This window comes from Suricata suricatta, chromosome 2 (genome assembly GCF_006229205.1).
Source record: "Suricata suricatta isolate VVHF042 chromosome 2, meerkat_22Aug2017_6uvM2_HiC, whole genome shotgun sequence".
Taxonomy (NCBI): Eukaryota; Metazoa; Chordata; class Mammalia; order Carnivora; family Herpestidae; genus Suricata; species Suricata suricatta.
Genome location: NC_043701.1, coordinates 148309368 through 148330141, shown reverse-complemented (window position 1 = coordinate 148330141; position 20774 = coordinate 148309368). Strand labels below are relative to the sequence as shown.

Here is a 20774-nt window from a genome sequence, read left to right as displayed (position 1 = left end):
TCTATTCCTCATCCAATTTATGAACGGAGAAGTTAGGACAGGTATTAGAATGGCACCTTGGTCACTTAAATCTGAGTTGGGTAGTCATAGATACACTTTTTTTCCCTTCTAATTCCCAAGGTGCTGAACTTGAGTGTACACCCTAAAAGATAACATATACCTTTCAACCTGAAATGCCCCCCCACTCTTTTTTCCCCTCCATTCCCCACATGTTCTAAATCCAACCCTTAAAGATTTCCCAACCTAACTGGCACATTTCACCGGGTGAATTACCCAAAGGACAGTGAACAATAATCCTCCCAGCTTTATCATCCTCATCTTGTGACTCAGAGGAATGAATCTAAAATGAACCCCATCCAACATCTAATCTCTCCTATCCTTTCTTATTCTCCTGAGACCCTACCCACCAATTACGCTCCACAATTCAACACTAAGCACACCTTGACGTTTATGAGAAGACATAAGGACCTTCATCTTCAGGCTTTCAACACTGGTTCCTTCTTCAACTCCAATACTAAACAGATCGGAGCTCCTTATGGAAGGAGATATTATTATTACTTTATCTCCCTCCCCTTTTGAAGCCTCTCAAAATATAAATTTGCATATTTTCGAACTCGACTTTCTCATGAAATTTCCTGGAATCAATCCTAATGTTGGATAAGCAGATTTGATCATTCTGAAAGAAAAACATTTAACAAATGCTTACTGAGTCAGGCTCAGGAGCAGGTAGGTATACACAAGTAACCTAAGGAACAGAAGGTAGAAGTACTCTCTTCTGCCATCAACAAAGAGCTGATCTGTGAGAGCTGTACCAAGTCTCTCAGTATCAGCAATTCCAAGTTCAATTTTAAAAGTACCCAAGGAAGAAATTCGTGTTTTCAGGATTAGTGAAACCAAATGGGCCTCCCCACAAGACTATACCATGGATGGCATGTCTGAATGGCTCAGTCAGCTGAGCAACCAGACAACTCTTGATTTTGGCCCAGGTCATGACCTCATGGTTCGTGAGTTCAAGCCCTGAGTTGGGCTCTACACTGGCAACACAGAGGCTGCTTGGGATTCCCTCTCTCTCTCTCTCTCTCTCTCCCTCCCCCCTCCCTCCCTCCCTCCCTTTCTCTGCTCCTCCCCCACTCAGTCATGAACATGTATGTGCTCTCTCTCAAAATAAACATTTAAAAATTTCTTTTTTAAATAAAAAAAGGCTGTGCCAGTCAGTTGAACATCAGACTCTTGATTTCAGTTCAGGTCATGATCCCAGAGTCTTGGGATCAAGCCCCACATCAGGCTCTGCACTGAGCATGGAGCCTGCTTAATATCCAACCTGTCTCCTTTTCTCTCTCCCTCTGACTCTTTCCCCCACTCTCTGCCTAAAAATAAATTTTTTTTAAACCCCAAGATTATGCCATGGTTATAATTTTAATACTTAGCACAAAGGAGGCATTGTCCAAGGGAACACCGACTGGAGGAGGGGTCAGCTACCCATGCAGCTAGTGGCTATCACATTGGACAACATAGTTATAGAATATTCCCTTCAGTGCAGAGTTCTATGGAACAGTGAGTGCCATTCTACAGGAGGACATTTCCATCCTCAGCACTTTTCCTTCCATTATCTGGGTCCATTCTGCCTCTTTCACAAAATAATGCAAAGCTCCAAATGAATGGAAATGGATGCCTTAGAGCAAGGGTCAGAAAACTGTTTCTGCAAGGATCAGATAGAAGGTAGCTTGGGCTTTGTCACAACTACTGAACTCAGGCATCAAAGGTAGGGTGAAAACAGCCATAGACAATATGTAAATGAATGGGCATGGTTGTGTTCCAATAAAACTTTATTTACAAAAACAGACAACAGAGGGCCACTGTTTACCAAACTTTACCTCAATTAACCTATAGAGGCATTTTCAGAATTCAGTGGAATCAGAGGAAACCTCCTCTTATACTGCAAAGAGTCATGAAGTATATAATCCCATCCCCTTCCTCTATCACCTGCCCAGGCTCTAAGCTAGGGCTTCTATCCACAAAAGAAAGGAAGACTCCTGGTCATCTGCCATTGCTTCCTCTAAAATTCCCACCCACTCATGAAAGGCACATAGAGTTTTCTTCTCCAACATGCCCTAAATCATACTGTGACCCCCATCAAGGCTAATTAAATAAAAATATAGTTTAAAAAAACACAACACTGTGAAATATTTATTTTTGTTTTGCAGTATTAAGCATGATTAAAACCAGGGCAGAAAAATACTACGTATGCTGGGTAAGAAAGGTGTGCTCACTGTTTCAGTATTGGCTTTTTCTAATTCAATTAAGACAATGAGCATGTACAACAGCATCACTAACTCAAGGATGCAGCTGAACAGTGAGATGTGATACCCTGTATGCTCTACTGGCCTCCAAAGGCATTCAAGGGATCATCAAATATGTTGGACACCTTCTGTTCAGATCTTGGTTCAGGTGCTGCCTGTGAAGATCGGCTTTTTGGTTTGGTTGTCTTAGCCTGGATACCAGAGGAGAAGATATCATCTTTAAAAAGAAAAAAAAAGAAAGAAAACAATTTGCTTAATAGGCAAGAAACTGGGTGCTTTTAAGACACATCTACATAAATCACCAAACACTCAGGTCTGGCAGCAGTATGGGATACCAAGAACATTAAGAGCCAAGCCTCTTAGATTCTGGCCCTTTCTTTACTACTAATTAAGTTTTTGATCACATACAAATCACAAGTTCCCTTGGACCACAATTTTCTCAGCTACAAATGTATGTAGTGTTCACATGGAGGACAGTAAAAAGGGAAGGACAACTGGAACTCCAGTCCAGCCCCGACTTTACTAACTGACAGTATACCTACTTCTACATTCTCTTCCCACAAGATTTTAAAAGGAAAGGGCAATACAAATAAGCTAAGGCAAATCCAACATAGGAGTCACCCTCTTTTAGAATAAATGCACCTGGGGCGCCTGGGTGGCTCAGTCGGTTAAGCCTCCGACTTCGGCTCAGGTCAGATCTCACGGTCGTGGGTTCGAGCCCCGCGTCAGGCTCTGTGCTGACAGCTAGCTCAGAGCCTGGAGCCTGCTTCCGGTTCTGTGTTTCCTTTGCTCTCTGCCCCTCCCCCTCTCATGCTCTGTCTCTCTTTGTGTCAATATAAATAAAACATTTAAAAAAAAAAAGTTTAGAATAAATGCACCTTTCTGAGACATGTCAATTCTAGGAAGGTAAGTCTTTATGACTGCATTCGTGTTGTTTTACTGACTGTAGTGTTCTGTGACTCACCTGCAATGTTACTGCTAGGATTCATCCTACAGAGATTTGAGCATGTTTATGTAGAGACATGTATACACAAATGTTAAAGGCCACAGCATTATTCTTCATAAAGAAAATTTGGCAACAATCTAGATCACCTTCAATGTGCTAATGGCTACATACAAAAGGATACTAAACAACCACTAACAAGGAAGCAGATAGATCTCTATGTACCGAAATGGGAAGACATTAAGTGACTAAAAGGAACAGCAGAACAGATAAAATATATTCCTATCTTGGAAAAAGTAAGTACACATTTCTATACAAAGCTTTATTAACATCACCATGTCTGAAAGGATATATACACCCAACACTCAATATTGGTTTACCTCTAGGGATTGTTTTTCACATTTTACATTTTCCCAGTAATGTTAATCTATTACAACAGGTTATGTGTTACTTTTTTTTGTAATTAAAAAACAAAGCAAAAACCAGTGAAGTCTTGTTTGCATCCCATGTGGTGGGAAGCAGGTAGAGACAAAGCACACAGCTCACTCAAGGAATAGGCCCCATGTGGCAGTGCAGCAGCTGCTTTCTCCCAATTAACCCCAAGGGCTAGACCTGGGAGAGACAGGGGAAGGTGGAGAGAGTGTGCATTTGGCCTCAACTCAATTCCTACCCACCAATACCAGACATATATCAGAAGCCCCACATTTGAGTTTAGGTATTGGGCTTGTCCATTATTAAAGTACATGTTACACCACGGAGGAAAAATGAGCATGTTTACAAACACAGAAGATCTTTTCTGAGATGCTGAGTTATAACCTGCTTTCATAAATACTACTTTCCTACTGCACTGGCCCCCTCCATTCTCTGAACAAGTGACACTCACACTTCAGTTAGAACTCTGACTCAAACAAGTGCCCCACACCCAAGGCAGCCACCACAGTCAACTTCAGCATGTGGGGCAGTTTCTGTGCCTTCCTTCAGAACATCAGAATGTTCAGAGTTACCACAGATGATTGGCAAGGGCCACACTAACATAAAAGTTAAATTATACTTAAGGTCAAAATCTGGGCTCCTTCAAATTCCTTGATGTCCATCACAGAAAAAAGTTGTTTCACCAAAATAATTAGTCCATTTACTTATCCATTCTCAGCTAACTCAGGACGATGCAGCAAGCCAAAGGAAACGCACTGGGGAACGTTTTCCAGGAAAGGGCCAAAATAAAGGTAGCAGGAGAAATATCAAGTTACTGAATGGCAATGACTCTCTTTGTCCTATGTAGAAAATCAAACTTACCCATATCATCATCAAATATAGACTTAGCTTCCACTTTCTTTTTGGACTTTTCTTTTGGTTTTACAGTTAGGTCAGCAAAGATATCAATGTTATCATCAAACAAGTTGGATTCAAATGTTCGTTCCTTCTCTCTTGCTTTTTGCGAGGGTTTAACTGCTTCTGTAGCAAATATATCATCCTTGTTGAGCCAAAACAGAAGTAAAACAATTTTAAATCAAGTTGTAGAAATGCGAAGTGCCACTGTATTTTGCAACAGCCACGTGACCTGCTCTCTCTGCCAGGAATGCCCCCCTGCAGATCTCTACCTGGCCCAGTCCTTGTCTTTCTTCTAGTCCCAGCTCAAATACCAGCTCTGTGGACAGAGTTTCTCTGCTAGTCCTTTCTAAAGGAGTGCCTCCTATCCCTTTCTATCACTCTGTCCTACTGACCGGAGTTGGTTTCATTTTGCCACTTAACATTCTCCAAAAACGTTTTATTTATCTGTTGCCCTGTCTGTATCCAATTCCCCTTACACACTGGGCCTAGTTCACTTTGTGTCTCCAGTACCCAGATGCTCATAAACATCTTCCCAGAGAGTAGCACTTGAAGGCCTTACTGCCTGTACTTCAGCTAGGGCCTGTTTCCCTAAGAACCAGAGGCGAAACACTTGAGCTGTACAGATACTGCTTTATATATGTCACAGAGCACCACACCAAGAAGCTGATGGTAGCAACATGCTGATAAAAACTCTGAAAATCAAGACTTGTACCAATGGCTAGAGCCAGCCAAGAACCACCCCCACATGAAACAAAATAAAAACCAACTTCCAAGGAAATTTCAGGGCAACTAATAAAAGATCCTAATTGTAAGTACTAAGCAAATAGATAGCAAGCAGCAATGAAACAAACTGTAACCTATGGCTCAAATGAGCCAATCGGGTATCTGTCTTAACACAGAAGCAGGCCCAAAAAGTACTTTCATGCCCTTTTACCTCAAAAATATCTTGTGCTTTTGAGATGACATCCTGCTGACTATTAGATTTTGACTCATTCTTCTTGCCCTTCTGATCTGTAAAGAGATCATCCTCATCTTCCAGGAGTGGGAAAGGATTTGTTTTCTTTGCTGGTTTTGGTTTAACAGACTGGAAAAGATCATCATCACTGCCCGCCTCACCCAGAGCAGGAAACATGGGGCTCTTTTCTTTACTTCCCCCTGGTGGGTTGGCCAGGCCGTCTGCTGCCTTTGTCTTGGCTCTTCTTCTCCCGGTGGGCTGAGAGCCAGTACCCTTGGAGAAGAGATCTCCAGAATCAAAAAGGTCTTCCTCAAGAGGCTGACCTAGAGATTTCACAAAGGGGCTTCTGTCCACTTCAGGCACAGGACCGCCTGCCCAAGTTGGAGTGGCAGCTGCCTCGGCCTCCTCAGAGATGTCTTTTCCCCCAGCTGCCCTGGGCTGTGGCTGAGGGTCGCCTGGGGAAATGTCACCATCTGCCAAGCGTGCAATGGATCTTCTGGGGACACTCACGTCCTCAGCCTCACTGGACTCCTGGGCAGCCAACCTCCGAGCTGCACGGGTCTGCGGTCTGCGCTTCCCTCTCACTTTGACCCGGCTCTGCAATGGCAAAAAAACCACATGTTGATCTAACGATTAAAAAGAAGAAGAAGAAGAAGAAGAAAGATGTTCAAAGCTAACATAGCAGATAATCAGTGACTCAAAATATTCTAAGACTGTTTGGTCTACCTCAACTCCTCAATCAAGATATTATCCAAGACACAGAAAAGATTATTTTCTAAATATTTCCAAAGACATTTCAATAGCTACTCCATTAGTGTTCCCCATGGAGTCTTTCCAGGGCAATTTCTGTTCAATTTCACACAAAAGGCTTCATCTGCTGCTGGAACCCTGCAAAGGAGGCATGCTGGTGCTCTGGGTGCCACAACCTTCCCCGGCCCTTACTTTCCCCGCGGTTTACAGGTGGGTCTCTTTCAAAATAAGACCGAATCAGGGAATTCTAGTGCTAGCCTTCACAAGAGGCTAGTCTACAATCAGGCCCCAAAACCAGGAAGATTAAAGACAATCAAGGAGAGGGAATCTAAAGTGCTCTTCTCTTCAAGTCAACAAACACTAAATTTAAATGTTGAATATTTGACATAAAAAAATGTGGCTTAGAAATCAGAACTTTCAATATAACCTCAACATATGAGTTACTCATTAGCAATAATGCAATATCGATGATATTTCACAAAATATACAATTAAGTCGTTTTAAGAAGGGATAAGCTTCTTTGGCCGAAGTACTTGGCTATGTTTGTGTATTTCAAGGAAATTTCACAAATCATTTTAAGAAGTAGCCAATGTAAACTTACCCTCCCCTTCACCAAAGGCTAATAAAAAATAGAATAAAAGGAAGGATATTTTATTTTTCACAAGAAAAACAGGTTTGGAAATATTTAAATATATTCACCAGAGTCATCCAGGTACTGCTGCTTAACTCAGACATCAGCTAAAATTTCTAGAGAAGGAAGACTAGGCAGAAAAAAGAACCAACTAAAATGAAAGCGACACCTCAAAACGTCCAGTCCATCCAGCACATATCCACAGTCCTGTGGGACAGTGTGACAGGACTGTACCAGCGGGGAAGTAACTGCCGTGGGATCTCAGAGAAGGGAGCCCAAGACAAGGGGGCACAAGGGGAAATATCACAGAAGCAGAGAAGTGTGAGCAGACTGTCGATGAGCAAGAGCACTGCTGACAGAGGAGGCGGCACAAGGTGCAGGCAGCAGCGGGAAGGGGGGGTGTGTGTTCAAGGATCGGTGCCTGGTGTGACTGCAGTGTAGGCTGACAGTGTGGCGTGGTTGGTGGGCAAGCAGGAAGTTTTGGTTAGCACAGATTGTAAAAGGCTTTCATACCAAACCAAGGAGCCTTTGGGTAGTGAGGGGCCAGCAGAGGTCTGCTCTGCTTAGACCTGCAGGTGGCAATGCAGGAGAACCTAGAGACAGTGGGACTTCACTGTGGATACTGAGCAGAATGTAAATGTTACAAACACAGGCAATGGAAACGTGGACACAGAATTGGGAAGTACGTGTAAGGAGGGTAGAGGGGCTGAAGAAAGGCTGAGGTGCCTCTTCAAATGAGTTCCGGAAGGCAGCCTATGATTGACGCCTTACAAACTGAGCTACCCAGGCATACACAAGGCAGCCTATGATTGTATAACTGATAGACTAGTTAGAAAAATACAAGCTATTCTGGATTTCATAGAAAAGAAAAGCAAGCAAGCAAGCAAAGGTGGCTTCATCACCTTGTTTGCACTGTGTAAGGTGTCTGCCTGAGCTGGAAGATCGAAACTCACGCCGGCCTCCCCACTACTAGGAAGGGTGGGCATACTTTCCAGACTGTGGATCCTCTCGGGTTCAGATGAAGGAAAAGCCAATTCTGGCAAAACAGGCTTTATTCCAGAGATCTGGGGAGTCGCTGCAGGCAGCAAAGTTGCTGGATTAATCGCTAAATTTGCCTAAAAAAGAAAAATGAAACTTATTCTGAATGTCTTCTTAAACACAGCAGTCTATGATTACTACCGTGACACATGACAAGAGACACAGTGTACGTAATGTACAATACAACAGGAGAGAAAGAAATACAGGGAAGTCTCCCGATCAAGTCTTAGAAATAAAATAGAGGATTTTATACCTGTGCCCACCACGGGGACCAAAGAAAAGATGTTACAGATGCAGCACACAAGAAGCAACAACTAGAGGGTGGGGAAGAGATGCAAAAATGCCTGGCAGCAGCTGACAAAAGTAAATAATCCAAAAAAGTTTATAGATGCCACAAGGCAGGCAGTGAAGATTCCAGACATGTCATAATTACTTGTATTTTGCAGATCCGAGGGGATGGCTCTTTGGTTTTAAATGGAGCGGGACCTGGTGAGTCCTGTGTGAAATTACATTTGGTTAACAATCCGTTGGGGAAATAGAAAGAAAAGTGTCTCTTGGATTACACTTATGCCTATTAAATTTGATGGAGTGAAGCTATCACTTTCTGTGATTCTAATTAGGGAAAGGCATTCAAATCTCTCCTGAGGCCTCAAAACCTTTCACTTATGCCTTTTCTGCTGTGTGGGTAGAATGCTGGCAGACCATATATGGAGTAAAGGCAGAAACAGATCATGAATTAGATTCGTTAAGAATCACAGCCTATCAGAATACCAAAATCCAACCAGTTGGCACAATTACCCTGCTGGTCATCCCACACAGCAAGTATCACAGAGCACACAGAAATTCACCCACAACCGAATGCACTGAGGACCTAAAAGCAAAGGAAGCTGAAACTTGGGACAAGTCGTTGGAGACGTGCTATTCCTAGTATCAGTGAGACATCCAGTGACGGCTGCAAGCCAGAACCAGAACTCACTTTCCAGTCATGGCCTGTTCCCGGGAGGAGCTCCAGAGAGAAGACCTCAGAAGAGGAAACCGAGAAAATAGAGGAGAACCAAGGAATTGGATATAATTTATATTTAATTCTAGTGTAATTCTACTCCAAGGGAGTCCAAAGGGAGAAATGGGGGTTCTAATGGGAAGAAGATTCTTCACCCTATATTAATTCTATCTTGGAACTGAAAATGAAGATCATCTAAAAACAGTAATCCCAAGTTTGGCTTTATGAGACTGGGGTGTGCAGGGAGAAAAGATGAGGCAGCAGAGAAATGTGTTTAAAAAAACACACACACAGTAGTAGAGCCTGGCTGCCTCGGTCGATAGAGGATGCAAATCTTGATCTCCAGGTCATGAGTTCAAGCCCCACATTGGATGAAGAGCTTTACTTTAAACATTTTAATTAAAAAAAAAAGTTTTTAACCATACCATAAAGAAAGAGAGTTAGTCCTAGTTGCTGTTTCCTGCCTAATCCAGAGAACTCTGGGTACCCTTGGGTATGCATGATGGAGTCCTGTCCTGAGATGCAAACAGGAGCTGAAAGTCCGTAAGCAGTTCTAACCTGAGGTGTTTCCGGTTTCAATGTGCTTTTTTCTTTGATACCCTGAGTGGATTCAGGATGTTTCTGGTTCTTGAAGGAGGATACAGAGTGGTCTTTTTTCACTATTTTCTTCTTTTCTGAGATCTTCAAAAGAAAAAGAATACCAAACACCTGTCATCTATCTTAGAAATTTTAAAGAAAAGTTATAATACATAAAGACAATCTGGCTTCCGAGTTTTGGGGTCATTTCTTGAATCAGGGCTGAACTAATACAAAGGCAGCATTTCAGAAATGGTATTCTGAAGACTGTGACCTTCTCAGGAGCTCCTGCTATGCTAAACAAAATAGAGAGCGCTTAACAAAATCTACTGGGGTGGGGACAAATGCCACAAATAGTCTTAACATTCAAATTTAAAGCTTTGCACCTAAAAAGCACAGGTATTTAGTCACGGTGTTGCACACACTAGTCTTTCAATAAACAACTTAAAAACCAAACAAATCTGTAATACAGTAAGAGTTTAAGTTAGTTAATGCCATTCCTTTGCTAGTAAGCAACACAATTCTCTGTGTATTTTCCTTGCCCTTATAAGTACACATTCATTTCTTTCCTAGAGGCTTTTCCCACACCCCAGTATTGAGAACAAAAGGCTGATACCACAGGCTGTGACTTGGCAGGGCTGAAAAGATCATCATCTTCATCATCCCCAAATAGGCTCCCAACACTTGGCTCTAATAACTGGAATAGACAAACTCAAATTCAATATTCAAAACAAAAGCAATTTGCAAAAAGAGCTAGGTTAGCTGCTGACCTAATATCTAATACAGTAACAAAGTAATGATGTGAAGAGCCTTTTGAAACCGACCCTGGTTTTCTTGGTGCCAGAGAAAAGGTCGACATCTGGGTCATTGTCCTTCTGGAGCTTGTGACTAAAGAGGAGCTCTTCATCCTGAAAGACACCGGTGCTCTTTGGGCGGGCATCAGGATCAGGACCCTGGAAAAGAGAGGGGTTGTAAGGATTCACCTCAAGGAGGAAATCACAGCTACAAACACACAACTGCCCCTGCAGCTGTTTCCAAAGGCTACAGGCCGGACACAGCCTAAGTGCCAATCAAAAAAGGAATGACGCATTCACACAACAGAATACTATGGAGCTACCAAAAATAGTGGAAAAGACCTTTGCAAATGCAGATCTGGAATATATTAACATATACATAATCTAGAAAGATCATCTTTCAGCCTATAACAAATGTCTGAACTTTTTCTTTAAAAAAAATCCACTAATTTCATAATCAGGAACATTTTAAGGGTGAAAACACACAAAATCGTAAGTTTTTTCCAACTCATTCCTAAAGGGAAAAAGAGATAGTGGCTGACTTCATAGCAGAAACTACGCAGTAGTCAAGTATGTATCCCTAATCTATCAGTGTCTTAATCCAAAAACCTGGCACAGACGAGTGTGATGAGCCAACCTTCCCCTGTGCCCATCCAGCTTCCAGCCCACCATCTTCCAAACAAGTTCTTTTTGCTTGGTAGGGCACCTGACATTTGAAAATTACTATTCACATTAGTTGATTTGACACTGTTAATACCCCAGACTTGACATTCTTAAAGACTTATTTCTTCTTTATGTTTTTTTGTTTTTGTTTTTTCAGAGAGGTCAATTCAGAGGGGCTCTTCTTTACATTAAGTAAAAGCTACCATAATAGAGCAGTGAAAGAAATGCCCCGAGTTAGAGTCCCAAGCCCTTGAAGGGGAAGGACAGGAACAAGAGATGGACACAAGGACGATGACAATAAGGTACACATTAAAAGCCTAAGGGCATAAGATCCTGACCTTATGACTTCCAAGACCTTGGGGCTGACAGACTAAAGAGCCAAGGGTGTGAACACACATTTTCCTCTTCCACCTGTGCCCCCAGGGTAACCCCTAGACTGGATGTGATGCTTTTGTGTTGTGGGTACAAACACCCCACCCCAACAACGGAGAAAAGCTGCCATGACCTTTACTGTATAAACCTTGAAGGGTCAAAAACTCCCCCTCCAACTTGCAGGAGAGCTTCCCACAGGACTAGAAGCAGCCTCCATTAGAGCCTGCCCCACCCCCCAGCCCACAGAGACTCTAACACCCAATCCCAAAACAAACTAGGGACGGGCTTCACCTTGCAGAACCTGCCCACTCCCCCACCTTGAGAGTGAACTTTCTCTTTCATAAACTGCTCTGTGCTACTTCCCTTCAGGCTGTTTGGTTTTGTTTTGTTTTTGAGAGCAGGGCCTCACATAAATCCTGTGTGGAATCCAAGAACAGAGACTTCCATTCACAGAATGCAGACCCTCTCACCCATAACACCTAGTATCACAACCACAGATGAAACCAAAACACTCACTACTGAGGAGATGTGTCACATTAAAACTTAACTAATTATTATTGTTGATTATACATGAAAACCCACTGTAACTCAGCAGCTAAGTTTAAAGGTTTCACAACCACTGCACCTGGGTGGCTCAGGTGCTTATGCATCCGACTCTGGGTTTTAGCTGAAGGTCACGATCTCAGGGTTCAGGCCCCACATCAAGTTCCACACTGATGGTGTGGAGCCTGCTTGAGATTCTCTCTCCCTCTCTCTCTGCTCCCCCCCCACTTATTTTCTCCATCTCTCTCAAAACATGAATAAAAAACTTAAAAAATAAACAAATAAAAACATTTTTAAAAAAGTTTCACAACACTGAAAATCACAGTACAAAATCACACAGTAAAAGACTAGAAGAAAATACAGCATGTAATTTCATATTTACTCTGTGTAGCTCTCATTCATAAAGAGGATTATACTTCTGGTGTAATAAAAAATAATAAAACATTTTTTAATAGAAATCAACATGGACCATTTCCTCAGTTTGGTTTACAAAATGAACTGGCAATATGGCCTGTCACCTGTTTGGGTTTTGTTTGTTTTTTTTTAAAACAACTCTATTGAGATAAAGTTCATATGCCATAAAATTTACCCAGCAGGTAATTCAGTGATTTTTTAGTATATGCACAGAGTTGTGCAAACACCACCACCATGTAAGTCCAGAACTTTCCCATTACCCCAAAAGAAGCCCCAAACCTTGTTAGTCACTCTCCGTTCTCAGCCGCCCCATTCCCCCGGCCCAGGCAGCCACTTCTACTTTGTAGCTCTATGGACTTGCCAATTCAGGACATTTCTAATAAATGGAATCATAAAATACATAGTCCTTTGTCACTGGCCTCTTTCTGTTAGCATGTTTTCAAGGTTCATCATGTTGTAGCATGTGTCAGTAACTCATTCCTGTTCTTTCCAAGTAATATGCCATTTTGAATAGATACACTATATTGTTTATCCATTCATCAGATGATGGACTTTCTATATTTTGACTATAATAAATAATATGGTTAAGAACATTACATTCTAGCTGTGGGTGAGTAAATGTTTTCATTACTCTTGGGTATATACCTAGCAGTGGAACTGCTAGGCCTTGTGGGGACTCACGTTCAACAACTTCAGGAACTACCAAATTGTTTTCTGAAGTGCCTGCACTAATTGACATTCCCATCCGCAATGCAGAGGATTCTGGTTTCCCCACATCCTCACCAACATGTGGCTATTACAGAAAAAAAGCAACAACTTTTGGTGAAGATGAAGAGAAACTAGAGCCCTCAATTCTTCAGTAAATCACATGACAAAACTGACACCTTAAAATGAGATTATTTTACCCTTTCAAAAACCTGAAATTTTATAGCTTTGTGCTCACCTTTCCCACTTCTTTCTTTGGAGCGTGGACACTGTTTTGATCTTCTGTTTTATCTTCTTCCTCATCAAATAAACTAAGAACAGTTTTGGTTCTACTTTTGGTTCCTTTGTCCACGGGGGATGATGAAGAAAATAAATCAGAATGCTTGACCGATTCCTGAGTAGACACAGTCAAAGGTCCTCCCTGAAAATGGAAAAAATAAAAAAATAAGTAACATCTAGAAATACAAATTCTCCTGTGGGGCCTTCCAAACTCTTCATTAATTCAGTAACTGTGACATTTGAAGTGTCAGGGCTCTAAAGCTAACCAAGTTAATCCCTAGTAGCAAAATACTGAGGTCAGCTCTCCATCAGTTACCCCAAGAGACTCACACAGGTAATTCAAAGACAAAGATGATTTTTCCAATCAGTTTAAAGTCACAGGTCCTTCCATCCTACCAAGCGATATACACATTATTTATGACCATGATCTATATAGCTTGCCCACAAGCTACAAATAACTTGCCGATCATAGAGAAAGCACAAACACCCATCACTAGGAATGGATCATATATTTCCTAGTATTTATTAAATACCTAAATCCCAAGAAGAAACCTAAATGACAAAATCACTTAAATTGTAGAAGGCTTACCCTGTATTATTCAATTACAAGAATCGCTGAAATGATTCTATATTCATTCAACAAGTTCCACATTTCATGTAAGATTATCACTGACTTTAAGATCTACTATTACTATATGAACCACTGAGAAAGAAAAAGAAACTCTCAAATGTGCCACTAATTGTGAAGTACATCCCAATTTGAGTGGTTAAACCGCAAAACCTATGCTTCTTTGAAGAAATACGTAATTCTGGGATGCCTGGGTGGCTCAGTTGGTTGAGCGTCCAACTTCGGCTCAGGTCATGATCTTACAGTTTGTGGGTTCGAGCCCCGCGTTGGGCTCTGTGAGGACAGCTCAGAACCTAGAGCCTGCTTCTGATTCTGTGTGTCCCTCTCTCTCTGCCCCTCCCCTACTCGTGATCTGTCTCTATCTCTCAAAAATAAATAAATGTTAAAAAAAAAAGGACCAGGTTAAAAAAATTAATTTTTTTAAGTTTATTTATTTTGTGAGAAACAGAAACAGTGTGAATGAAGGAGGGGCAGAAAGAGAGTGAAAGAGAGAATCCCAAGCAAACTCTATGCTGCCAGCACACCTCAGGCACCTTGGAAGAATTACGTAATTTTAAAGTGCCAGGTATGGGGGCACCTGGGTGGCGCAGTCATTAAGCAGCGACTCCTGATTTTGGCTCAGGTCATGATCTAACAGTTTGTGAGTTCGAGCCCCATGTCAGGCTCCACACTGACAGTGTGGATTCTCTGCCTGAGAGAAGAGGAGATTCTTGGAATTCTCTCTCTCCTCTCTGCCTCTCCCCTGCTCTTGCTCTCTCTACCTCTCTCTCTCAAAATAAATAAATAAAACTTAAAAAATAAATAAATAAAATGCCTAGTATGTGTGAGGTAATATGCTAAGTACTACAGATATAATGGTGAGCAAAGGAACCTGGCACCGATCCTCACGGAGCTTACACTCGGGTCAGAGTCAGCAGTACAGTAAGCAATTAGAAGTCAAGCATGGAAGGGGCTACTGAGTCACTGGGGTGACTCAGGGGCTACAGAACAGAGAACAGGTCCACACAGAAACCATAGGTAAAGAATGTCACACAGTGTCACACAGTTATAAACAAATATAAAATATTTGTTTATATCACTGCAGCTCTAAAGAGCCTCAACAGGAAAAATATATGCAATAATCTTCACACAGGTCCTGAAAAAGAGATTAAATGTGAATAGCTGAACACACAGAATAGGAAGAGTTAGAAAAAAAGAAAATGTGCACAGACACTGAGGGCCATCACTAACCCCCAGTGCAGCCAGCAGCCCGTCCACAGGCTCTTGCAGCAGATGACAGACCAGTCTTGCAGGAGAAGAAGCAAAGGTTTTAGAAGAGAGATGTTTACTGTCTAATTCACAGTCAACATCAACTAAATGTAAAGGAATGGGTAACTAAAATCTTAATAACACTGTCATTTTAACTGATGAACATGGAATCAGAGGTAACAGAAACGCTACAAAGAGAACAAGGCAGAAAGGGCAGTCATGCAGAGAGAAAACCAAAATGAAAAACAAGATGTGGATGATCACCCTGGAGAGAGAAAGGCAAAACGGACATGGGCACAAGATGACAAAAAGAATGTAAAGCAGGAGACATGCACATAGGCCCAGAAGAGACTGAACAGCAAGAATGATGTTGAAGGTTTCTCTGAGTGGCCGAATCAGATTTTTCTTCATCGTACTTTTCAGTGTTTTCAAAAACCTCAACAAGATAGCCGTTTGTTTTCTGTGGTGGAAAACGGTAAGGGTGTGTGCATTTGTGTGTGTGTGTCTGCATTTCACAAAACACGAGAAACAAACATCTCAGAATATAAACACAGGAAGAAGTTTACCTTTTCTGACTCCTCAACCAAATGAGTGCTCCCCACTGCTGACGAGTCTCTGGCACCACCAACCTTCTTATCCCCAGGTTTCACTCCGAATGGTGCCTCCTTCTCTTCTTCGTCACTGAACAGCAAAGGTGGTACCTCAGGGACACTCTCTTTTTTCTACCAAAAGAAGAGCAAATAGCATCCTTGAAAACAAAACTATGGGGCACCTGGGTGGTTCAGTAGGTTGAGCGTCCAACTCTTGACTTTGGCTCAGGTCATGATCCCAGGGTCGTGGGATGGAGCCCCACGTTGGGATGTGTGCTGAGCATGGAGCCTATTTAAGATTTTTTTTCTCCCACTGCCCCTTCCCCACTTGTGCACTCACTGTCTGTCTCTGTCTCTCTCTCTCTCAAATTTAAAAAAAAAAAAAAGTGTGCTTACTAGCATGGCCATGTAAAGAACAAGGCAAAACCACAGTCTTCTTGAAGGAGTTAGTGAAATGTTGTGGAGGAAGAGATAGTGTGGGACAGGAAGGGGGCACAAACAGGAAGAAGGAATAAACGCCACCACCTCACACCTGTAGACACAGCACTTCACAACTCCTGCCATTATAATGCCTGCACCTGTCTCCATGGGTCTGTTCACTTCATAGTTACTGCTATGGACCTTATCTCTGCCATCCGGATAACCACTAGTCTCTCCTCTCCACCTCCCTCCTCCCACATTTCAGCTCAATGTCATCCAGAGCTGCCTTGCTAAAATAAAATACCCACCAGCTTACTTCATCTCCCATCCCAAAGCTGCACTATTTGCATCAAGCAAATGCTAATAAACATGACTATCAACTAACACCTCATTTTCTTCCTTTATGCGTGTGCATCTTACCAATCTTCCCTATTCCTTTCCTTCAAGTTTATTTACTTTGAGAGAGAAAGCACAAGCAGGTAAGGGGCAGAAATAAGGAAAGAGAGAATCCCAAGCAGGCTCCATGACATCAACACAGAACCCAATGTGAGGCTTGAACTCACAAGCCATGAGATTATGACCTGAGCCAAGATCAGGAGTTGGACACTTAACCAACTGAGCCACTGGGATGCCCTCAATCTTCACTATTCCTTAAACCTACTGTAAACTTGCATACTTCCCACTATCTGTAGAAGCAAATGCTCATCTTTCAAGCAAGGCCGAGCTTGAGGTCCCCCCATAAAGGTTTCTCTGTCTTCTTTAGTATCAGTTGCTACACTGATAAGATTGTCTACCTAATTTTTATATCCTTCTTAACTTACATTAACAGCTGTCACATATGTCTGTCTATTCTCTTGAAAGGATAGTATCATTCAACAGCCAGTCATGCTGTTTTATACCAAGTAGGTGGTCAACACCAGTTTGCAGGCACGTTGAGTAATCTGTCATCTGTTCCTGATGTGGGAGGCAGGGATTTCAGAGATTAGAAAATTGAGGTTACGTGACTTGCCTAGAGTTATCAGCATCCTTGGGGAAAGTGATCAAAAATTCTTGAGAAAAAGCTGTAACTATCATACCGACTAGATAAGGGGTTATGAGAAAGTAAGCTTTGAAGTAATATCTAAATCAAGTTAGGAAGACAGATGTGGGAAACCAAAGAAAAACCCTACCAACTATGAGAGAAAAAATTATAAATGAAGTAAAGATAGGATAAGATTTTTTATTATTGTTACAAAGAGGTCCTTAAAATGTATAATCAATTTTAACCTGAAATAAAAGACTGGAAACTCACAAAACAGTTTCAGAAGATGTAAGGCAATACTGAAATGATTAAAGGAAAAAATTTTTATGGAATGCGCTGGTCTCACTGAAAACCACGTATAACTTCAATGCAAACTGATCAGGGTAAAAAATGAGACTTCAGCATGGTCCCCTAAACCAAGGAAAATGCCACCCAAACTACTGGCTGTAAATCTTCCTAAAGGTACGCTGACTTCATCTTCATCATGAAATTAATTTCTTTGACAGGTTTACAATGGAGTCACGTCTAACTCTGAAATATTCTAGGATCTCTAAACAAAAAGAGTTATATACTGCTGTCTAAAAGGGATTGTATTTCACAAATGGTAAGAATCTGTGTGCAGTTTGTTCAGCTACTTGAAATGTAGATTTCTGACCCTCTGTCTTATTTAACAATCATGATTACTACAGGCTGAAAGAAGTTTTCCATTTCCACAACCTTTAAAATTTATTAGATTATTGGTCATTTATCCAGGGAAGAAGTTATTATTTATAGTCTACAAAGAAAAACCACTCAGATCTCCTGACTTTTAATCATGGAGTGACTTGATGTCATCTTTAGGGAGATGCAAGTCTGGGTGATTCGAAGAAAAGATCACAAGCATTTCAGAAGCAGCAGTAAGGAGCCCCAAGGACCCAGGAAACGTGGCAGGCTCCTCCAAGTGCTGAAAGCCTCTGGTGCAAGCTGTGCACACCCACTTAATGGGAATGTGGGAAAAGTCCCTAAATCATCCAGTGACAAGTGCCTGGTCTGGGAAGCTTTCATAGGACAAGTTAACATTTGTACAATGTCTGACAAAATGAAAACTGTTTCCAGGTAAGAAAGACAACAACCGGGGCGCCTGGGTGGCTCAGTCAGTTAAGCGTCCGGCTTCGGCTCAGGTCATGATCTCACAGTTCTTGGGTTCGAGCCCCGTGTCAGGCTCTGTGCTGACAGCTAGCTCAGAGCCTGGAGCCTGCTTCGGATTCTGTGTCTCCCTCTCTCTCTGACCCTCCCCTGCTCGCGCTGTCTCTGTCTCTCAAAAATAAAAAAATTAAAAAAACATTAAAAAAAAAAAGAGAGAGAGAGAGACAACCACCTTCCCTGGAAGAGACAGCCAAAGCACATGGTGAGTGAGGCTGAAAGAGAGGAGTCCAGTGTGAATGCGATTACAGGTGGCATGGCATACTCGGCTAAGGCATTTCTGACAAGGACGTGATAGGACCGAGCTGTCTTTAAGAACAGAGCCAGGGCAACAGCAAGAGCAGAGGAAAGGAAGGAGCATTCTAGGAGAGGCCAGGTAAGAAACTATCTCAGTAGCCAAGGCTAAAGATTCCCCCAAAGTTGGGATGGAAAGAGACATCCCTAGTGGTGCCTGAGTGGCACAGTTGGTTAAGCATCCTAATCTTGATCTCAGCTCAAGTCACGATCTCACAGTTCATGAATGCTAGCCCGCAACGGGCTGTGCACTGATGGCATATAGCCTTTTTGGGATTGTCTCTCCTCCTCTCTGTCCATCTCCCATTTGTGTTCTATCTCAAAAAATAAATAAATTTTAAAATGATTTAAAAAGCAAGAGACAGATCCCTAACAAACTATCAGGAAACAGTGACAATTACTCCATCAAAGGCAAAATAAGTCACACATGTGCTGGTATAGTTACACTATAAAATACTGACAGTGGTGAAAAAGCAGCTGAAGCTTATGGAAATGAAAAACATGCTGCAGAACCAAAACACTTACATAAAAATGTATAACACGACCTTATTTAAATAAAGTAGAGTGAATGCCTAGAAACAGGCCTGAAAGGGCTGACAACCCACTGTTACCAATGACTACTCTGGGAGGAGCATAAGGACTTTCTATTCTCTATGCACTTTGTAAACCTTTTTATTTTTATTTTTTTATTTATTATTTTTTACATTTATTTATTTTTGAGAGACAGAGAGAGACAGAGCACAAGTGGGATAGGGATAGAGAGAGAGAGGGAGACATAGAATCCGAAGCAAGCTCCAGGCTCTGAGCTGTCAGCACAGACCCCAATGTGGGGCTCAGACTGGCAAACCGTGAGATCATGACCTGAGCCAAAGTCGGACGCTTAACTGACTGAGCCACTCAGACACCCCTATAAACCTTTTTAGAGAAAACATCCACATAATACTGCATAATGTAAAATAAAAGTTAAACAAAATTTAGGAGGAATGGAAGAATCAAGTATCAGCCTCTAGAACACAGAAGTTCCAGGGCTCCTTTACTGCCAAATCTCTCCTCCATCATACCTGTTCAGGTAGCAGGGACTTGGTCCCCCATCACCACGGTGGGAGGAGAGGGCCTTCCTCATCAAGCATGGATGGGGGAGTTGCCATGGTAGCTGCTCCCACGTGTGAGGGCTCCCAGGGGCTCATCCCTTCTTACTGGTCTTAAGTGCCTTTTTGCCTCTATCGCCTGCCAGATGTGAATGGCGTGGAGTTGGGAGTTGAAGGCCTGACAGCAGGCTGTGAGTTTGCTTGATTCTTGGCCTTTTAAGCTAACCCAGGTCAGATAAAGGAGGTCTAATCCATGGGGCCTAGCCTAAGAAGTTCTACATTTCTCTTTGGGGCTGTTAGCAATTGTCAGCTGGCAATAAAACAGGGGCTTGGCCACATTTTGTTCTATGTGCACACACTCACGTGCACCCACTAAGGAATGAGCTGGGGAGAGATGAATGACAGGCCAGGGCAGGATTCCAGCATGCTTGGGTTCCCTGGACAAATAGTACATAATGCCACCTTCCTCTCATTCTTTAATACTCCTTTTTAACATGACTAACATCAAGATTGGCTAAATTTTTAGCTTAGGTGATTGTGGTAGAGATGTAACTTAGATATACTCACTGGAATCATTTACAAAAGATGCCACTGATTGACTTTTTTATCTTATCATATACTTTGATTTTTTTAATGTTTTTTTGGTGGGCACCTGGGTGGCTCAGTTAACTGTCCAACTTCAGTTCAGGTCATGATCTCATGGTTCATGAGTTTGAGCCCTGCATCAGGCTTTATGCTGACAGCTCAGGGCTTGGAGCCTGCTTCAGATTCTGTGTTTCCCCCTCTTTCTGCCCCTCCCCTGCTCACACCCTCTCTCTTAAAAATAAAAATTAAAAATATATATATTTAAGTTTTTAGGTTTATTTATGTAAGTAATCTCTATACCCAGCATGGGGCTCAAACTCTGAGATCAAGAGCCGCATGGTCTACTGACTAAGCCAGCCAGGTGCCCCAACTAGTTTAATTTTTAAAAAAAATTTTAGCTATGGCAAAAACCATAAAATGCATCAT

General features: G+C 42.0%; 1 protein-coding gene across 10 annotated transcripts in view; it reads right to left on the bottom strand.

The window, feature by feature from the left end:
- Positions 1-1808: 1808 nt before the first annotated feature.
- Positions 1809-20774, bottom strand: part of LOC115285638 (WASH complex subunit 2-like) — a 57662-nt gene continuing 38696 nt past the window's right edge. For 6 of the 10 annotated variants that reach the window (XM_029932131.1, XM_029932137.1, XM_029932132.1 and 3 more), the window contains 10 exons: positions 15735-15890; positions 13252-13434; positions 10347-10475; positions 10139-10219; positions 9505-9627; positions 8380-8442; positions 7811-8023; positions 5507-6124; positions 4537-4714; positions 1809-2517 (listed from right to left, as the gene is read on the bottom strand). In XM_029932131.1, the coding sequence (XP_029787991.1) occupies positions 2378-2517; positions 4537-4714; positions 5507-6124; positions 7811-8023; positions 8380-8442; positions 9505-9627; positions 10139-10219; positions 10347-10475; positions 13252-13434; positions 15735-15890 (1884 nt within the window). In that variant the 3' untranslated portion in view covers positions 1809-2377. The remainder of the gene's footprint in view (positions 2518-4536; positions 4715-5506; positions 6125-7810; positions 8024-8379; positions 8443-9504; positions 9628-10138; positions 10220-10346; positions 10476-13251; positions 13435-15734; positions 15891-20774) is intronic. The other 4 variants (XM_029932134.1, XM_029932135.1, XM_029932136.1 and 1 more) reach the window with 3 other exon arrangements.